Source organism: Aptenodytes patagonicus, chromosome 6, assembly GCF_965638725.1.
Source record: "Aptenodytes patagonicus chromosome 6, bAptPat1.pri.cur, whole genome shotgun sequence".
Lineage (NCBI taxonomy): Eukaryota > Metazoa > Chordata > Aves > Sphenisciformes > Spheniscidae > Aptenodytes > Aptenodytes patagonicus.
The window spans coordinates 27,383,680-27,400,134 of NC_134954.1; the positions used below are offsets into that span (position 1 = coordinate 27,383,680).

Genomic DNA, 16,455 nt, shown 5'->3' on the forward strand with positions numbered 1-16,455 from the left:
CTCTAGGGTAGTAACTGTTTCTTGCTCTTTAATTTTTTGTGGAAAATCCTGTCTCCTTTTAAGAGAAAAATGGGTGCTCATAATTACTATATTAATTAGCAGTCCTGGGTGCAATTTTTTTAGAAGGTGCCCCTCCCCTTTCCCATCCCCAAGGGCCTGTGGATGCACAGTGACAATTTCAGAGTTCAGTTGAATCAACCACAGTGCTGTATTTGGATATACACACCTGCAGCAATTCTCCAGTCCCTGCAGCCGTGTGTCGTCTCCTGTTGCTCTCCTGGTACTGCAGGCTTCTGCATCCTCTGGGGTTGGACACTTTGGAGGGGTAAGTGGAGGGGCACTGTGTACCTCTCCCTTTTCCTTCTACCCCTCTACTGCTCACAGGACTCTGTTTAGAGACCCTGCTAAACCCCAGGAAGACATCTTCTCTAGCACCATGCCTGCCTTCCTGGGACCATTCTGCCCTTCCTTCCCCAGGGTAGGGCTGGACAAAGGCGGGAAGTGTGCAGCTACTGGGCTTGTTAGTTCTGTGCTGAGAACAGGTGAGGGAAGGTGCGCATGTTGCTCCTCTGGATGTGTTAAAAGAGGTTGCAGGAGAGCCAGAACCCGGACATCTGTGGTGTCAGCAGACAGCGTGGATTCTCTCTAGCTTTTGTGGCCTCCATCTTCTGTACTCGTTCTCATCTCAGTCCTGACTGCAGGGCACTGGGGCACATCTGCATGTAGATCTGCACTGTTTGAGATCTCCATGTTAGAGTTTGTCAGATTTAGCAAAACAGATGTAAGGTATGATGAGTTATTTTGGTAGAGTTGTCTGTCAGAGGGACATCTTCTAATGTTAAATGGGCTGGAAAATTTTTCCCTGCCTAGAAATGGCCTTTTCTCAGTTATATCAACTCTGTTTAAATACCAGAAGCTGATGAGTCTTGCCTATAGTAAGGTTGGTATATGGAGAGGGGGACTTCCCTGTCATTGCCCAGTGTAACTTGGGATAAGAAAGGGATAACAAACAAAAAATGTGCCTATTTGAGGATTTTCAAATTAGTTAGTGATAGTTCAGGATACTGAGAAGTATCTAAAGCAATCGCTTAATTTCTTCCTCAAAATCTGTGCTGTTTGCTGGCAGCAGATGGATTTCTCAGAGCATCTCAGTTCCATGTGCACCGGTCAGTGCTTTGGTTAACATGCTAAGCAGCTACTGACTCGTAAGAGCAGTTTTTCTTTTGTTTTCAGCTACATAGGCATTAAGCTTTACAGCTTTAAGTAAATGAATGAATGAGCAAAGAAGTTGGACTGCTTTTAGGTGGTTGCAAGGTTGGATCCCTATAGTGAGAGCTTTCTAATCTCTCTCATTCCTTGACACCTTCATCCCTAAAATGGGCTTCATCCCTAAACCTGGGCTTTGCTGAAGAGCTTTTAAAACCAACTTCCAGCTGTTAAAATATTCAGCTTATGCCTGATGGGGCTGACACTGTCTTCGGATCACATTTCTGCTTTTAGAATGCAGTTCTTGCTTTGATCAGCAACACAAAGTGATCAGGTACATTTATTATTCCACAGATATGAGCTGGCAATAGGTTTCTCATGCATCACTGTCTGATGGAGGGAAAGCAAAGCAAGGCAGGAACTTTGACGATGAGGAAGAAAAGGATTGCACCTTGTTCCCCAGTGGGTTTGTCCAAAAGAAGTAAGCAGAAAGGCACTTGGAAACTCAGACAAAAAGACAAAAAGATTTGCTTCAAAGTGTAGACAGAGCATAGCTTTAGCTGTACCACTCAGATGATAGCATGTACTTTTATGATGGAGCTCAATCACTGCGTGCTTTTGGTTGCTTTATAAAAAAAAAAAAGGGGGGGGACACACACATTCACAACACACTGTATTTCCAGTGCTCACCCTTCAAAAAGAAAGTAAATTTATCAGTTATATCAGTGAACAGAATGAAAGTCTTGAAAATGTATATTTGATTTAGAGTCTTATACGAGTCTTTAGGTGTTACCTAGGGAAAAGTTTCTCTGAGTGGGATGTGAGATGACAGCTTCCCTCAGAAATACAATCTTCATGTAAGAAGTACAGACTTCTGCCATTACGTCTGAGTCCTTTCTGCCATAGTGGGAGGTAGGAAGATGATTCTCGAACTATGCAGGGGTTTCTATATTACTTTCTTTAAGTTTCTTTGCCCGCTTTCACCAAAGAGCTTCTGATAGACATGATCAGATACAAGACAGTGGACAAAATAAACATGGTTCAATGTAGCGTAAAGATTTCTGTGTTTCCAGCCCATTTCTCCAATCCATTTTTGTAAAAGAGGTGTCCTAATTCTAGTGTAGTACCAAAAGGGGATGATAGTTTTCATTTGAATTACTAAATCAGCTCTTGATTTGCACTAGAAAGTTGATGGTAAGTGAAATAAAAGCGGTTCCACAGGATTTTATTATTATTAATAAATAGTAAAAAACCCCCAACAAACCAGCCAAACAAACAAAAAACCACCCACAATAGATCCAGAAGTGGATCTGTTTGGCTGCTCCTTTTCCTAGAAGCAGTTAGACCTTCCGAGGTAACTATATTTGAACTTCACTGAAAAGCCTTATAACTTAATAGCAGCAAGTCTAGCAAATGTATCGGTACTTCACAGAGATGGTATTCATTGCATGTCTTAACACGCATGCAACACAGCCAGCATGCAGCTGCAGGGCATGAGAATGTGTTCTTCCTACTTGGAGCTGATTTGGGTAGAGCTTGCCAAGCTCCAGTTTTCTGTCTTTGGACTTTGGCTTGCTTTCTTTCTTTTTTTTTCCTTTTTTTTTTTTTCTTTTTTTAACGGAATGCCACAGTAGACCACATGGGACAAATATTTCCCAATTTAAAAATTGCTGGAAATTGTCGGGAAGGTGTCGGCAGGCGTTTGTGGATCTCTTTCAGCAGTGCAAGTGCTCCATCTACAGGTCAAAACAGCTGCTAAGAGCATTGACCAGCCTGTTCAGAGTGCTTTCCTTCGATTATATTAATAAAGGACAATGCAGCTAAAAAGCTACCTCACAGAGTCCACCGGTGTGATTCTGAGTAACCAGTTTTCAACAGAAAATTGTGAACATAAGTTCACCTTCCAAAGGATAGTTTCTTTTTGAAAAAAACTTGGCTTGTTGGTTCAGTGAGAAAGGGTAAAGTTGCTGCATGTGAAGTGGGGTGGCGGCAGGGAGTTAAAAAAAAAAAGCTGTAGAAGTTAAAAGCAAATGTTGGCATGAGGGGAAAAATGAGTGTGAAGTTGCCATGTGTAAGTTTAGGTGGGCAACTGGAAGATGATTTCCATCACTGTCAGCGTGGTGAGATTTGAACAGTTTCCCAGCAGTGAGATGGGATCATTTAAAATGATCTGGATAAATTTGGGAGTGGGATCATGCAATAGTAGCTGTGGTATCACGGTACTGGATTTGGTGACTCGAGTGGCACCTTTCAAGCCAGCAGTCAACAATGTTGTTGGGACAAACAGTTAAAACGTTCAAGAGGGCAAAAGCCTCTTACTTATAAGACTTACTAATAAGTAAGTCTCTTACTTATTTTTGAGGGGGTTTTTTTGAAAGACCCAAGTCGAATGGCTTGTGAAAACAAAACAATGTGTTCTTACAGAGATCTGGACAGATCAACAGCAGCGAGGAGTTTTCCCATATAAGCCTGCCAGCGTGCCTCCATTCAGAGTTAGAGACACATTCCTGGGTAGAAGCATAATTCGGTCAGCGTGTCTGCTAATTGGCCTCTGTGGCTGCCAGTATAGCAACAGATAAGGCCTTATTTACCCAAGAGAGAGAAACACAATCTTGAACACATCTTAAACACAGTTCAATTTAAGGACAAGAAGTAGAACATTAGGAAAAATGTTCTTAACTCGTTTAGTTTTATTCCTAGGTGGAGATGGCAAAATTGTTTAATAAAAAGCAGGATACTTACTAGGTATGTGCATGCTGTATGTAGAAAGAATCAGAATGGTGTACTGGGATATCGTCATCGGTCTGATACAATACACGTTAAGCAGCTGATACTTTAAGATTTTTCTAAAGGGACAACTCAATAACTGGTATTTAGGAAGAGTCTGAAGAGATGACTGGGGAAATCACTGACCCAATGACGTTAGTTTTTGATAAACTGTGGAAGAAAAGGCACATGTTCCAGAAAAGTGCAGCAAAGAGTTGCTTGTCCAGACATCTGTCTGAAACAAAACAGAGGGGAAGCTCCTGGGATATCAGTGGTGCCCTGAGAGCTGAAATGACTCTTGAGAGGGTTTTATGGGACGTAATTCTTGTCAAACAAGTGTGACTTTGAGGCATTACAGGTTTGGGTTTAATAGCAACACTGAGTGTATACATAAAGGCTTCACAAAAGCCTACCTTGTTGCTCCAAAATAATGTAACTATATAGCATATCCTTAGAGCATGTGTTAAAAGGATTAAGAACCAGTTAGCAAAGCTTTAGTAGTAATAGTTAGTGGGAATCCCTATCAAATAGGTGTTTGAGATTCTTTTCCTCAGCAGTGATCTGTGCTATTCAGTGCTCTCATAAAGGTCTGGAAGCAATTGTGGTGACAGCTGTTGAGCAGCAGTGAATCATACACAGCAATGCAGATTTCTTGGGGCCTCTTTCTGGAGAGGAACAACAAAAGCATTTCAGTAAGGCAATTTGAAATTACACATCTAGGAATAAGAAACACAAGGACTTCCAACAAATAAGGGACTGTATTCTTGAGTCAAAAAAAGGGTTTTAGTGATTGTAGTAGACAAGCAGTTCAAAAGAAATTCTCAGTGGGATGGGTAGAAGGCCTCCTGTGGCTCTTGATGGTATAAAAGGCAAATACTCAGTAGAGTGAGTGTGGATATACAGAAATACACATGCACGCAAACTTTTTTCTTTACACAGTGTTGAAGAAATTGATCCTGGAATACTTGGAATAATGTATCCAGTTTTGGTGCCAAGATTTCCTTTTCTTTATTTAAAAAAAAATAAAAAAATAAAAAACACCCAACCAAGCAAACCAGAAAATATCAAGAAAACAGTCTAAAGGCTGAAGGAAATACTTTGAGTTCTGGAAGTCCTTACTATAGTTTTATTGTAGTAAATAAACACCTACAGGTAGAGAAAAGGTTGGAGACTAAGTCTCTAAGATCTGAGACATGTTCTTTTCAGCAGAGAAAGGAGATGTAGTAAGTAGGAATGGCAGAAATTTTCCTCAGAAAAGGGGAAAAGAAATTTAAAAAAAAAAAAAAGCATGGCTTTAGTGTTGGGAATTAATTTTAAGCAAACAAAGCAGTTGGTTCTCTGTTCTGTGGTATCTTTTAGAAGGAAGCCAAGAGGATGTGCTGTACACGAGATGACTCTGCTTAGTAGTGGGGGAATGGTGAGAAATAAAACAGCCTCTGATGAACAGGCGGCGAGACCAGTGAGCTCAGGAACTGGTAACACAGTGCATGACATGCAGCACTCCCCCCACCCCCGTTCAGCTAAGTTACCAGCTGCCCTCTCTTAAAGAAAGATAGGTGTATGTCTTAGTCCTTTCCCTCCCATCTCTAGGAGTTGGAAAAGGTCAGTCATGAGGATCTTGGCTTTCTAAGTGAGACTGTCAGTGGGTGCTAGGGTGCTTCCCACACACCTGCAGGCTCAGCAGCTCCTCAGCAAATAGATATCCTCCAGTCACTGTGCTGTAGTCAGGCAGGTCCTGCATCCCCAGGTCTGTGTCTGTGCTCAGGTGTAGTAACAGCATTAGCTAAAGAAGCAGAATGTTTGATTGCTTATTGTGTGTTTCCTGGGCTGCCTAAGAGCAGAAGAGGAATGTGTGCTGTGCCATAATCTGGGCACAGATTTATTATTATTATACATAGTAATAATATATTTCTGAGTTCTTTGTTCCAGATCTTCACACAGAAGAAACACTGTTCTTACTCCTCATCAAGCCCCAAGCTGGCTAATAAGGAACAAATTCAATGTATTCCAAGCACAAGGCAATCTGTCTTAGCAATTATCGTAATAAAGTCTAGTCAGCAATAAATCCTGGTAGTCAGAAATGATTTTCCTTGAGTTTCCTGATTAGGGAATGCTGTTCAATTATCTGGATTCCAACGAGCAGCTGGCATACATGCTGCAGACAGAAAGGGAGAGTGGGGGAGAGGTCTTTAATTATCTTCAAGTCAGCAAAGATCAGTGTGCTGAATCAAACCAGATGGAGTGTATAATCCACTAGCAATACTCGTGATTGGGTAAATATAATTATATGGCAAAGAGGAGGAAGGCAAAGCAAATGGAGAGGAATTTCCTTGTGGGTAGACTTTGAATGTTGGTATATTTACACTGTCATTGCTAGCTAAGGTGGAAGCATGAAGTGTAAATACAGCGTCAGAGTGAACCTTTCTGTGGTGACTTGCAAGGCTGCTCTGGGGAAGCGGCAGGGTTTGGGTTGGGAAAGTCAGTTCCTTGAGGAACCTTGTGCTTTGTGTTCTGCTGGTAGTGGCTGTGTTAAACAGATGGTAGATTTGTGAGTCTCTTGGTTCCAGAAGGCACAGGTTTAATTCCTTTCCTGAGGTGCACTTAAGGCATTTCTGCAGTGACTGCAAATCAGGCTGGACTTGTTGGACAAAGTAATTGAAGACATTTTCTGGACAGCTACGAGCTGGTGAGATGTGTGATGAAGGCACTGTACAGCTGTTGGATGGAGTTACAATACTGGTAGGAGCTCAGTATTCTTTCTGGTTCCCAGTTGTGAGGTTTGCAGTTACACTCCCAGCATCTCCACTCACCGCCAAGTGGTAGTGAGGAGGACTGACCTGACAAGCTTGTCAAAGCCCAGTAATCTAGAGAGGATCTTGTCAGGCTTAGCAAAGTGTGCATGGAAGACTGGCATGGGGTATCTCTGCCACTACTTCTAAGCCCTGATGATAAGGGCACTCTAACTCTTGTAATTTGTCTAACTCTGAAGTGCATTTTAGTGACTGATTTTTCATCTTGTTATGTCGGTGTGAGTATTTGAACAATAGATGGAAACAGGCAGCAAGAGCAGCATCTGAAAAGCATTTGTTCACCTGGGGATGAAGCACTGCTTACCGTCATACGGCTGTATATCTGTTCCCCAGTTAGAGAGTAAATGGTACAAGGTAAGCAAGAAATGAATCGAGTGTCAGCCGTGTGTGTAGAGGCTTCTCCTCCTTTTTGTCTCTCCTGTGTGGATAGGAGCTGTACTGAATACACCAGCAGTGGCACTAAACAGAACTTTGGGTAACCCAAAGTACTGCTTTAATTTTGTGGCAAACTCTTTCATAGAGGCACCACGCTTCCTTACTTGAAGGGTGACTCTCGATACCAAAAAAAAATGCTACGCATGGAGGAACGTAGAGGTGAGGCGAGTTTTGCCACACTGTATTACGGGGAGATTAGCTAGTGCTCCAGCGGAGCTGTGGTCACAGGTTCACTCAGTCTAGATCTGATATGCTGGAGGCAAGGGGCTGCCACCAGTGTGTATTTCTGGTTCTGCAGGTACCCTTGCACAACTCATAGTGCTCTCAGGTGACTTTGGACCTCTGCTTTTCAACTGCCTGTTTTCCTTTAAACACGATCATGAGAGAAAACGAGCATCCTGCAGTGTTTGCCTCCTCCTAATTGAAACAAGCTAGAAACAAACTGGGTTTTCCTCAAATGCAATTCCATTCCTTATTGTAACTTCCCTGTATCAGTCCCCCATCCCTGTCATCGTTGTCACCCTCCCAAGATCAGTCTGAAGAAAGGCTGAGTGGCAGGAACTTGTTCTGATGCTGTAAGAGCACATCCATAGGTGATACGCAGCAGATGGTGATACCCAGTGGCATGGGGCTGCATTGTGCACAGGCTGGTATCTGCCTGTAGTGCAGACTACAGCTGCAGCTTCAGCACAGGGTGGGGTGGACAGTCCCCACGTGAGCCTCTGTGTTATAGTGCACTGTGATGGCTGAGTCCCCCCAGGCTATTAATTCAGAGCAGGGCGGTAAGTCTTGCGCTGGAAAAGCTGGCTCTGCTTATTGATGAGAGCTAGACACAGGTGCTGGGAATTGCTTTTAAGATTGCTGTTGAGAAAGTGAAGGGGCAGGTTGGACACCCTTGAGTAGTGCCTTGCAAACGTGGCAAGAAGTCCAGCGAGAAGCCAGAACATGGTGGGCTTCTACAGCAGCTGCCCTTGGCATGTTACAGCACTGAAGGAGACATCCTGCACCATGTGGCGTGACCATCCCAGCTGGAGGAATGTGCTTCCTGACACGTTTCCATTGAGCTATACATGGTGTACGGCTGAAGTTACAGGCATGTATTGATAGGGTTGGCAGGGTGGGGGTGGAGGGCAATGGGACAGTTTGCCCACCAGAAAAACCCTGTTGTATTCAGGCTAATATAATTTTAAAAATTGGGGTTTGTAGAAAAAGATTCAAAACTACTTTTTCCATTCCCCCTGCAGCCATCCAAGTTTTTCTGATTTAAGCTAGCTCTTTTGGGGTGGAGGGAAATCAGTCTCAGACTGATTTCTATTGATGTACAGTCACATGCTTAAATATGTACTTTGAAAATTAAAAGGGTGTGTGTGTGCTGCAAAACCCTTTATTGGCTGAGGAGGCAAGAGGCATATGGCACGTATTTATTCTTTCTGGCTGCTTCCTTTTCCCCTTTTAGTTGTCTCCTAGGATTTGGTCTCATTTTCCAAACCTGAGCAAGTTCAAACAAACAGACAACTGTAGGAAACCAAATACACAGAAAGCTCAGTTGAATGCCATAGAAATATGTAAAACTCTTTATTTCACAGCTCTGTGAATAATAAAGATGCTCTGGCTGAGAGGCTTTTCTGAGAGTCCCATAGGAGTTTGGAATTCATTCCCAACTCTGAAAGAGACCCAGACATAGCTTTGTAGCAAGCATTATTTGAGAAACACTAACTTTTCTGAGTGCTTACTATGAATGTATTGGTGTAAAACTTAATCAAATGAAGAAAACGGACATAGAAGCACCTTGTTGTAGTAGTAGTAGGTAGAGTTGGAAAAAAGATACAAATCTACCTTAAAGAAATGACTGAAATACTTTACATTTAACAGAAGTGTCTCAGTTTAGGGGTTACTTTAATATCATGATTAACAAGACCAGCTTGGAGGAAGAACTCTTTACTTCTCTTTTCTAGAAGCTTTTCAACAGTATCCCAACACTTGAATACAAGAATAAGTGAAAAATGTACTCTAGGCAACTCCATTAAAACATCAGTTATCATCAGACCCAAAGTAATGGACGTGGGAGGCATGGGTAAAGAACAGAAAAGGCTTTATTATGTTAGACAGATCTTACTGTTGCCACTGTACTGGGAAATTCACTGTAATCTCAGTTCAGGTAACATTCAGTAGAGAATAACTCCCAATATCTTGGGTCAGTAGGTATCAGTGCCACACTGAGTTATGGTATATTCTTGAACGGATTACAGAAGATTTGGATATGCAAAACAGTTTATATTAAAAAAAAAAAAGTTTTGCTTCCTAAGATTGTGACTGGATATTTACTGCTTTGTACATGCCCCACCCCTTTCATTTCCTTTACAATCCATCCCCCAATAGCTAAATGAAAGAGAAATCTTAAAAACATATTTTTCTGCTATTTGTTTTCTAGTAAGGCAGTGAAATCTTCCTTTTAAAATAAAGTACTGGGCATTTTTTAGTGTGAACTTCTCATCAAGAGGACAAGCTGCTTGTATCCAGAGATTTGGAACAGTGTCATCACTTTGCCACAGAAGTGGCCTTTCCAGTCTGAGGGATCCAAAATTATGTTGTGACCTCTGTAATCCCCATTTTCTATTTCTTCTTATCAGTCTTACTAGTTTACAGGAACAGGCCATCAGTGGTATGGATCAGAAGCAGCTCTATTTCAGTAATCATCTTACTCTGAGATTCCTTCTAGATGGAGCTGTCAGAAGATTTTTCTTTTAAGGCCCAAGTGTATGCATAGATCCAAAATAAGTGACTATTCTCCTCTATGATTGTTATTCTTGTGTGTAAATAACTAGTGGCTTCACAGGAAAAACTGGAATAGTTCACATTCAGAATGATTAGTACCATGTGCATTTTATAAGGTACTTGAGAACAGGTACAGGACTCTTAAGAGTACTGCAAAAGGTACAAAATGTCACAACATGTGTTTCTGGTTTCTTTCTATATCAATTGTGAGCTAGATTTTTTTTTTTTTTCTTAATAAGAGCTAAACAGAAGAGCACAGTTTCTGTTAACCAGAAGGAACAAAAATATTCTCCATAGCTCACTAGATCTTGTAATTTAAAAAAAAAAGCATGCAGTGTGGGTGTTTAAGTGTATACATTAACTATTAGAATGGAGGAGCATAAATAAAAACTGACATTTAATTCAAAAATATTTTCTCCTTATTCAACTCCAAAGAAGGCATTGTAAATATTGTGCTGAATTTAAGAGGTTACTTTATTTTCTATCTTCTGGTTTCTAATAATACGTGGAAAAAAAGAAGCCAAATATGGTTCTAGGTAAGAGAGGGTCTTGTTTTGCAGAAAACTTGCACTTTTCTTGTTCTGAGGACTTGGGCAGATTCTTTTCTGACCCACCCACCATCCAGCCTAAGCGATCCTCCTCTACTGCCCCTGTCCATCCCTGGATGAAACTGTGGTGTACAGCTGCAGCCCACCTGATCCTGTGCCATTCCCTGTGCTCCAAAGAGGCAGAAGTGGTTTGTAGCTGAACACAGAAAGGGTGATCTTACATGTGTTGTATTAGCTGTTTAAAATAGGCTAATTAACATAGTACGTAATTACTGTAATTTGTTGGCAGGCACATTATTGTTTTTTACACTAGAAAAAAAGTCCTTCTAGTGTAAGTCTGCTTATCCTTAACTGGAACAGTTTTGATGGGAAGCATAAGCCACTTGTAATTTACAGAGCATCAGGGAGACTATGTGAATTTAAAACCCCACAACGTGGAAAATACCTAAGCTGATAACTCATACTCAGTAAGTCCATGGTTTGATATCCAGCCCCCCACGTTTGCATAGCTTTCCCTCTGGAGAGGGGGGAGATTACAAACTGTCCTTTCCACTACCTTTCTAGAATTACCCACTTTTGATACACTTCTGGTGAGTATGTGTGGTGGTACTGGTTAGTTTACTCACCTTGTCAACAGTGCCAGCAATGTGCATTTAAGGGACCCTGGCTATTTCTTTTAACTTTTTTTTTTTTTTTTTTTTTTTTTTTTTTTTTTTTTTTAGAGTTTGGGTTAGTGATTTGGGCCCTTTCTTGAGCTGGCTGGAGAAGAGCTGCTTTTCTGTTCAGTTGCCCTATTGAACAGTTTAAACACTACAACTGCTGTCTTTCAGATTCCTCCAAAACATTTATAGGATGTATAATACAATAATTCTAGAAGAATATCTTAAGTCAGGATTATCTTTAGTGGGAAGCTCTTACAGCACAGAACATTTACCTGTATAAAAACATGGGAGGCAGAAATGATCCCAGATTGGTTTTCTAAAGAAGCAGTGCATAGGGAGCTGTATTTTACTACTAGAAATACTACTTTAGTTCTTACATTTCAACTCTTCAACTCCTCATGTTCTAGGGAGCGGACAATAATCGTACAGAATGAGGGAAACAAGGTTTGAGGATTTTTTTTTTTTAATTGGTATGTTCATAACAGAACTATGGCAGTATCATCTTTAAAAATTAAGACATGAATATGAATGATAAAACTAGCCCAGGGTAATTAATCCTTGCAGGAAAATGTTTTCTTGTCTGTGCACAGAATGAAAACAAATGCAGGTGAAATATTCAGAAACCCCAAAATCAAATTAGGACTGTAACATGTGCAAGCAAAAAGGATGATCAAAGGACTGAGTGTGAACTAAAGCTTAAGACCTAAGAACTCCAAAGTTTTTATTGATGTGACAACATCTCTGAAGAAGAATAAAGTTAACGAAATTTACATGATGAAAAACTTTGAAGCTTCCACAGATTTTTCATTAACAAAAAACATTCATGAATCAGTGAACCACAGCAATAGTAAGGCCCTACCAGTTTTGCAGACTGATTTAAACTTTGAGCAGGAAGGAAGGAGGGCACTTTGATTCAAGTCAGATGGGCTAGGATGAACTGAGCTGTCAAACTCAATGTTCTGCTCACTTTGTAAGCTTAGGCATTTGTATTTAGATGGACATTTAAATAGATTGTGGTAGCTTTACATTAAGCCAAACCTTCAAAAGTTGGGCAATAAATGAAGACAGGAAATAGAAAATCTAAGTAATGCTGGATTTGTTACAAAATCAAGGGCATACTGAACAAATCTGAGAAGCATTTCCGACTGTTTGAAAACCTGCAGATAAAACAGTATCCCAAATTCAAGGCATGATTCTGAGCTTTTTAACGTTACCTGGAAAAATTACCTCCATCAGTTGAGGTTAGGACTTAATGTTCTAGCCAACGGCTGAATGGGTCTGTGATTTCCAGGCTCTCAAGTTAGATCTGAGGCTAACAGGATCTTCATCAGTGGTGGAGGTAGCAACAGCTGAAAGAACAGGCTGTGGCTTTTCCAGTGGATTTTGAAGTTTTGTTTCTGAAATGCTAAATTCCATCATGGGCTCTTTCATCTCCACCACAGGTGCAAAAAACCAGTAATGCTAATTCCAGCAATCCAGATCCTATTTCATATGCAGAAACTAACCCAAAGGCAAGTAATAAAAATGCATACATCATCCCATTCAATTATTCAGCAGTTTTGCAGACATACCGGAAAAAACTAGCTTTCAATATAAAAATTGTCTATGAAACAGTCTAACTTGAATTTTTCTCCATGGATCATAATTCCACATGTGCTGCTGGATCTGTAGAAGAGAGAAAAATGAGCACGCTGTTTCCAGCTGCCTCAACTGGCAGATTGGTTTGAAAATTAGTGTATAAACCCCAAAGACTTGTTCTTTGCAAGGTTACCAGTGACTGAAGAACAAGTCACAGCCATTGTGTATAGTGGCACTTTAATTAAGGGTTAAGATAAGGCTGAGCTCATAAAATTGCAGGAACAGTGAGGGTCTTTAACAGAACTGGAACAAGCGTGCAATATAGCTCTCTGTTCTCTAAGTTTCAGAATCAGGTTAAGTTACACCAGCCTCACTCAGCAAGGCCTTTCTGTCCCATTAAAATATACAGATTATTTAACACATCCTCCATGCAAGCCTTTGCATGGTGCAAGCCTACAGTGAATGAGTATGCAACTTAACCCCAGTCCAAACAGGTGGGAAGAAAGTCACAGAAGCAGGGAAATAGTCAGAAAGATTACCATGTGTGTGCTGTCCGGGCATCTTAGCTGGTGTTCCCGTTTCTTTTTCTTTCCAGAAAAGACTATGGAGCAGTTTGATTTCTTGATCATAGTCCTGCCATTCTGGAACTATACGCATCGCTGCTTGCAACTTGGGCTCTTTGGTCATTGGGTTATTACACTGCAAACAAAACATATGAACTGTTCAGACACTTAATGCATAAAAAAAAGTTTATTTACTGAATAGAGGTATGCTTCCCCCTGGTGGAATTAATCTGTTGTTGGTGAGCACCACATGCCTGTATTTTAGCTAGAGTACAGTGTAAAGTCTCTTTCCAAATTCATAATAATGCCACTGCTCCAGGTAAGAGAAATAGAGAAGCTAAAGGAAAAAAACTGAAGTGCTGAAAACAGTAACAATGCAGGATAAGGTGCCTAGATCTGAGGTAGGGAAGAGCCTCTAAAATTGGTCACTGTATTTTATTGTGACATAAGAATGAGGGAGCCATACTGCACTTACCAGATCAATGGTTTTTGCTCTCTTCTTTGAGGAATCATCACACCATGTTTCACACCACAGCCACTCCTGTGGGAGTGATTTAATTGGCACCTGGTGGATCATGTTGTTAGGCAAATCCTGTTGTGAAGAACAAGAGTTAGTAGCAGTTTCACAGGGTGCAGGGTGGGAGGAACAACCCCCCCAACCAGAGAGTATAGAGAAGTTTAACTTTTGTAAAGAGTGTTTTTCCCAGTGCAAATAAAAAGTGATGAATCAACTTTTCATTCCATTCCAAACAAAGCCCTTTGGAAAAAAACCTGCATACTACAACTGTTAATCTTATTTTGTTGAAAATTAGTTATTTAGCAAACAGTATTAAGGCAGTAATATGAATCCAGTATCAAACCTGTACTGGACCAGTTTGGAAGACTATTCCGATTAAAACCATTGTGTTATTTTTTCCATCTGCCACAGTACAAGCCTTATTTTTATGTTAAGTCAGTGCACAGTAAAGCACCGAGAGCTGGATAGCTCAAGAAAAAAGTACCCAGTTGTGTTATATATGTGTCTTGGAGTATATTGGAAAATTTGATAGTCTTAAGACATTTAAGGGGAACGTGTTGTTTCCACCCACCAGTTATATTTGATGCTATCAATACCTGCCTCATTTGAAGGCAGGGCATAACAGGACTGCCACTGGCATCTGGCTGTGATTGAAGTTTGGCCAGGAAAGGAGAGGTCCCAACCTGCCATCATACCCCAGTAAAAGAAAACAAACCAAACACAAAAACACACCTGATCAAGGTTGGACAGACTGTTAGGATCCTGACTAAGACCCTGATATTGTCCTCTGAGTCGGTCTCCAGCTGCTATCTTTCTGAACTTCTTCAGGTCCACAACATACAGAGCACTACATGGAGATGACGCAATTAGTAATGACATTTGACTGATGGGTAACTTACTGCAGCCCCAGTAGACCCCGAGACATAATATGCTAAAACAATCTCTTGGTGGCAGTACATCAAATTATCTAATACAAGGCAGGAAAGCAGTTCTAACAAGGTCATGGCACGTATGAAAAAAATTTTTCAACAAATCTATCTTAGCTTTGCTGTCATGCAGTCCCTTCTTCCAACATTTGTTATTAACAAATGAAGATGTCTGGTTAGTTAACACTTCAGTTCTTTTAACACTTCAGTTCTTCATCTGTAAAAGTTGTAGCATACTGAAAGTAACTTCAGTGTCCCTAGTGCTTCAAATGGACCATAGGAACCTTAAAGAGGCAACAGTAAGCAAAAAGTGGTTCACTGCAGCATCGTATACCTCAGCTAGTTTTCTGCTAGTTCTAAGTAGTAGCAAAAGCTCTCCCCTCTATTTTGAAAAAACTGAATTCTTCAGTACCTGATGTGGTATTTTCTTCCAGCCAAATGACTTGCCCAGTATCCCGATTTCCAGAACCTGTAGCCATCCATTTCTCTTCGACTGTCACAGAACGGAGTATATCCATAAGGAGCACCATCTAGATTGAAATCTCTTAATTCCTTTAGATCTGTGCGCACAATCTGAAGGGAAAGGACATTTTATTTTTATTTGTAGAAGCCTGCCACGAGTTATTCTGAAATGGTGGTCAGGATTTAATTCAAACTGAGCAAACAGTTAAAGGAAGAATTACCTGTTATACTCTGCAGTCTTTTGCATTATGTATATGTAGCAGAAAAACAGCACAAAAGGTCTTGTTTCCCCTGCCCTTAGAGCTGGAACAACTAAAATAGAGCTTAAAATAATCTGACAGGGGTTGGTTTGACAGCTGAAGTGCCAAATTGTTGCTTAATAAGCAGCAAGAATTCTCACTATACATGAACTCTACTGTGATCCTTTGTGTCCTTTCCTCTTGAAAGTTTGCAAACCCTTGAGGGATGAAGGCTTTTAAAATGTCTTTTTTGACACAGATGTCGCAGTAATACTACTCTAAAAATACCACTCTGGTGGGGAAAAAATGCATTAATATCTCTTCTATAAACAGAGCAAAAACTGTCTAAAATGAGAACAGCATAGCTGGAAATTTATCTGAGGTGGTACTTCAGCACAAGTTGTAATGGTTTTAACTGACATGGGATCATACTGTACATATGCCAAAACACCTAAGGCATTTTATACTTAAGTGTTGATAATCTGTACTTCTCAGTTTCATATATGTTTTGAAGGAGTATTTTTGGCAGTTCTCACTGCACATGTATCCTGTACTTTCAAACCATTCAGGCAGTAAGCACATACAAAGCCTTATAGACACCGTTTGCTTTGCAGCAGGACATGTCTTCATGCACAAGGGATTTGCCTTCTCGCTCCTCTAAAAGCCACTCAGATCTGGCCAAGTTAAAAGCAGGGGGGTGGAAGGGGAAGGGTGTTTGGTGACTTAGGAAAACACCGTATGTGGTAAGTGATCTACAGGCTGGGAGAACCGACAGAACTGGAAAAATGGAAGGGTGAGACAAGAACCTATTTGGCAAACTAGCTAGAATCACAGTGAGTGAATGAGGAACCAGACAAAAGTAAAAGACAGGCCAACAAAACCAATCTTTGTGGGAACAGGCAGAAAAAACAGCACTCACTGAAGCATGCTATAGTTACAGAATCAACCTTCAGTCATGCCTGCGAAGG

The 16,455-nt window shown here is 40.8% G+C and overlaps 1 protein-coding gene across 4 annotated transcripts in view; it reads right to left on the reverse strand.

The window, feature by feature from the left end:
* Positions 1–9,292: 9,292 nt before the first annotated feature.
* The window catches only part of UGGT1 (UDP-glucose glycoprotein glucosyltransferase 1), a 49,413-nt gene continuing 42,250 nt past the window's right edge, over positions 9,293–16,455 (reverse strand). For all 4 annotated transcript variants that reach the window (XM_076341636.1, XM_076341634.1, XM_076341635.1 and 1 more), the window contains 5 exons: positions 15,199–15,359; positions 14,593–14,707; positions 13,819–13,935; positions 13,320–13,479; positions 9,293–12,867 (listed from right to left, as the gene is read on the reverse strand). In XM_076341636.1, coding sequence (XP_076197751.1) covers positions 12,842–12,867; positions 13,320–13,479; positions 13,819–13,935; positions 14,593–14,707; positions 15,199–15,359 — 579 coding nt within the window. In that variant the 3' untranslated portion in view covers positions 9,293–12,841. The remainder of the gene's footprint in view (positions 12,868–13,319; positions 13,480–13,818; positions 13,936–14,592; positions 14,708–15,198; positions 15,360–16,455) is intronic.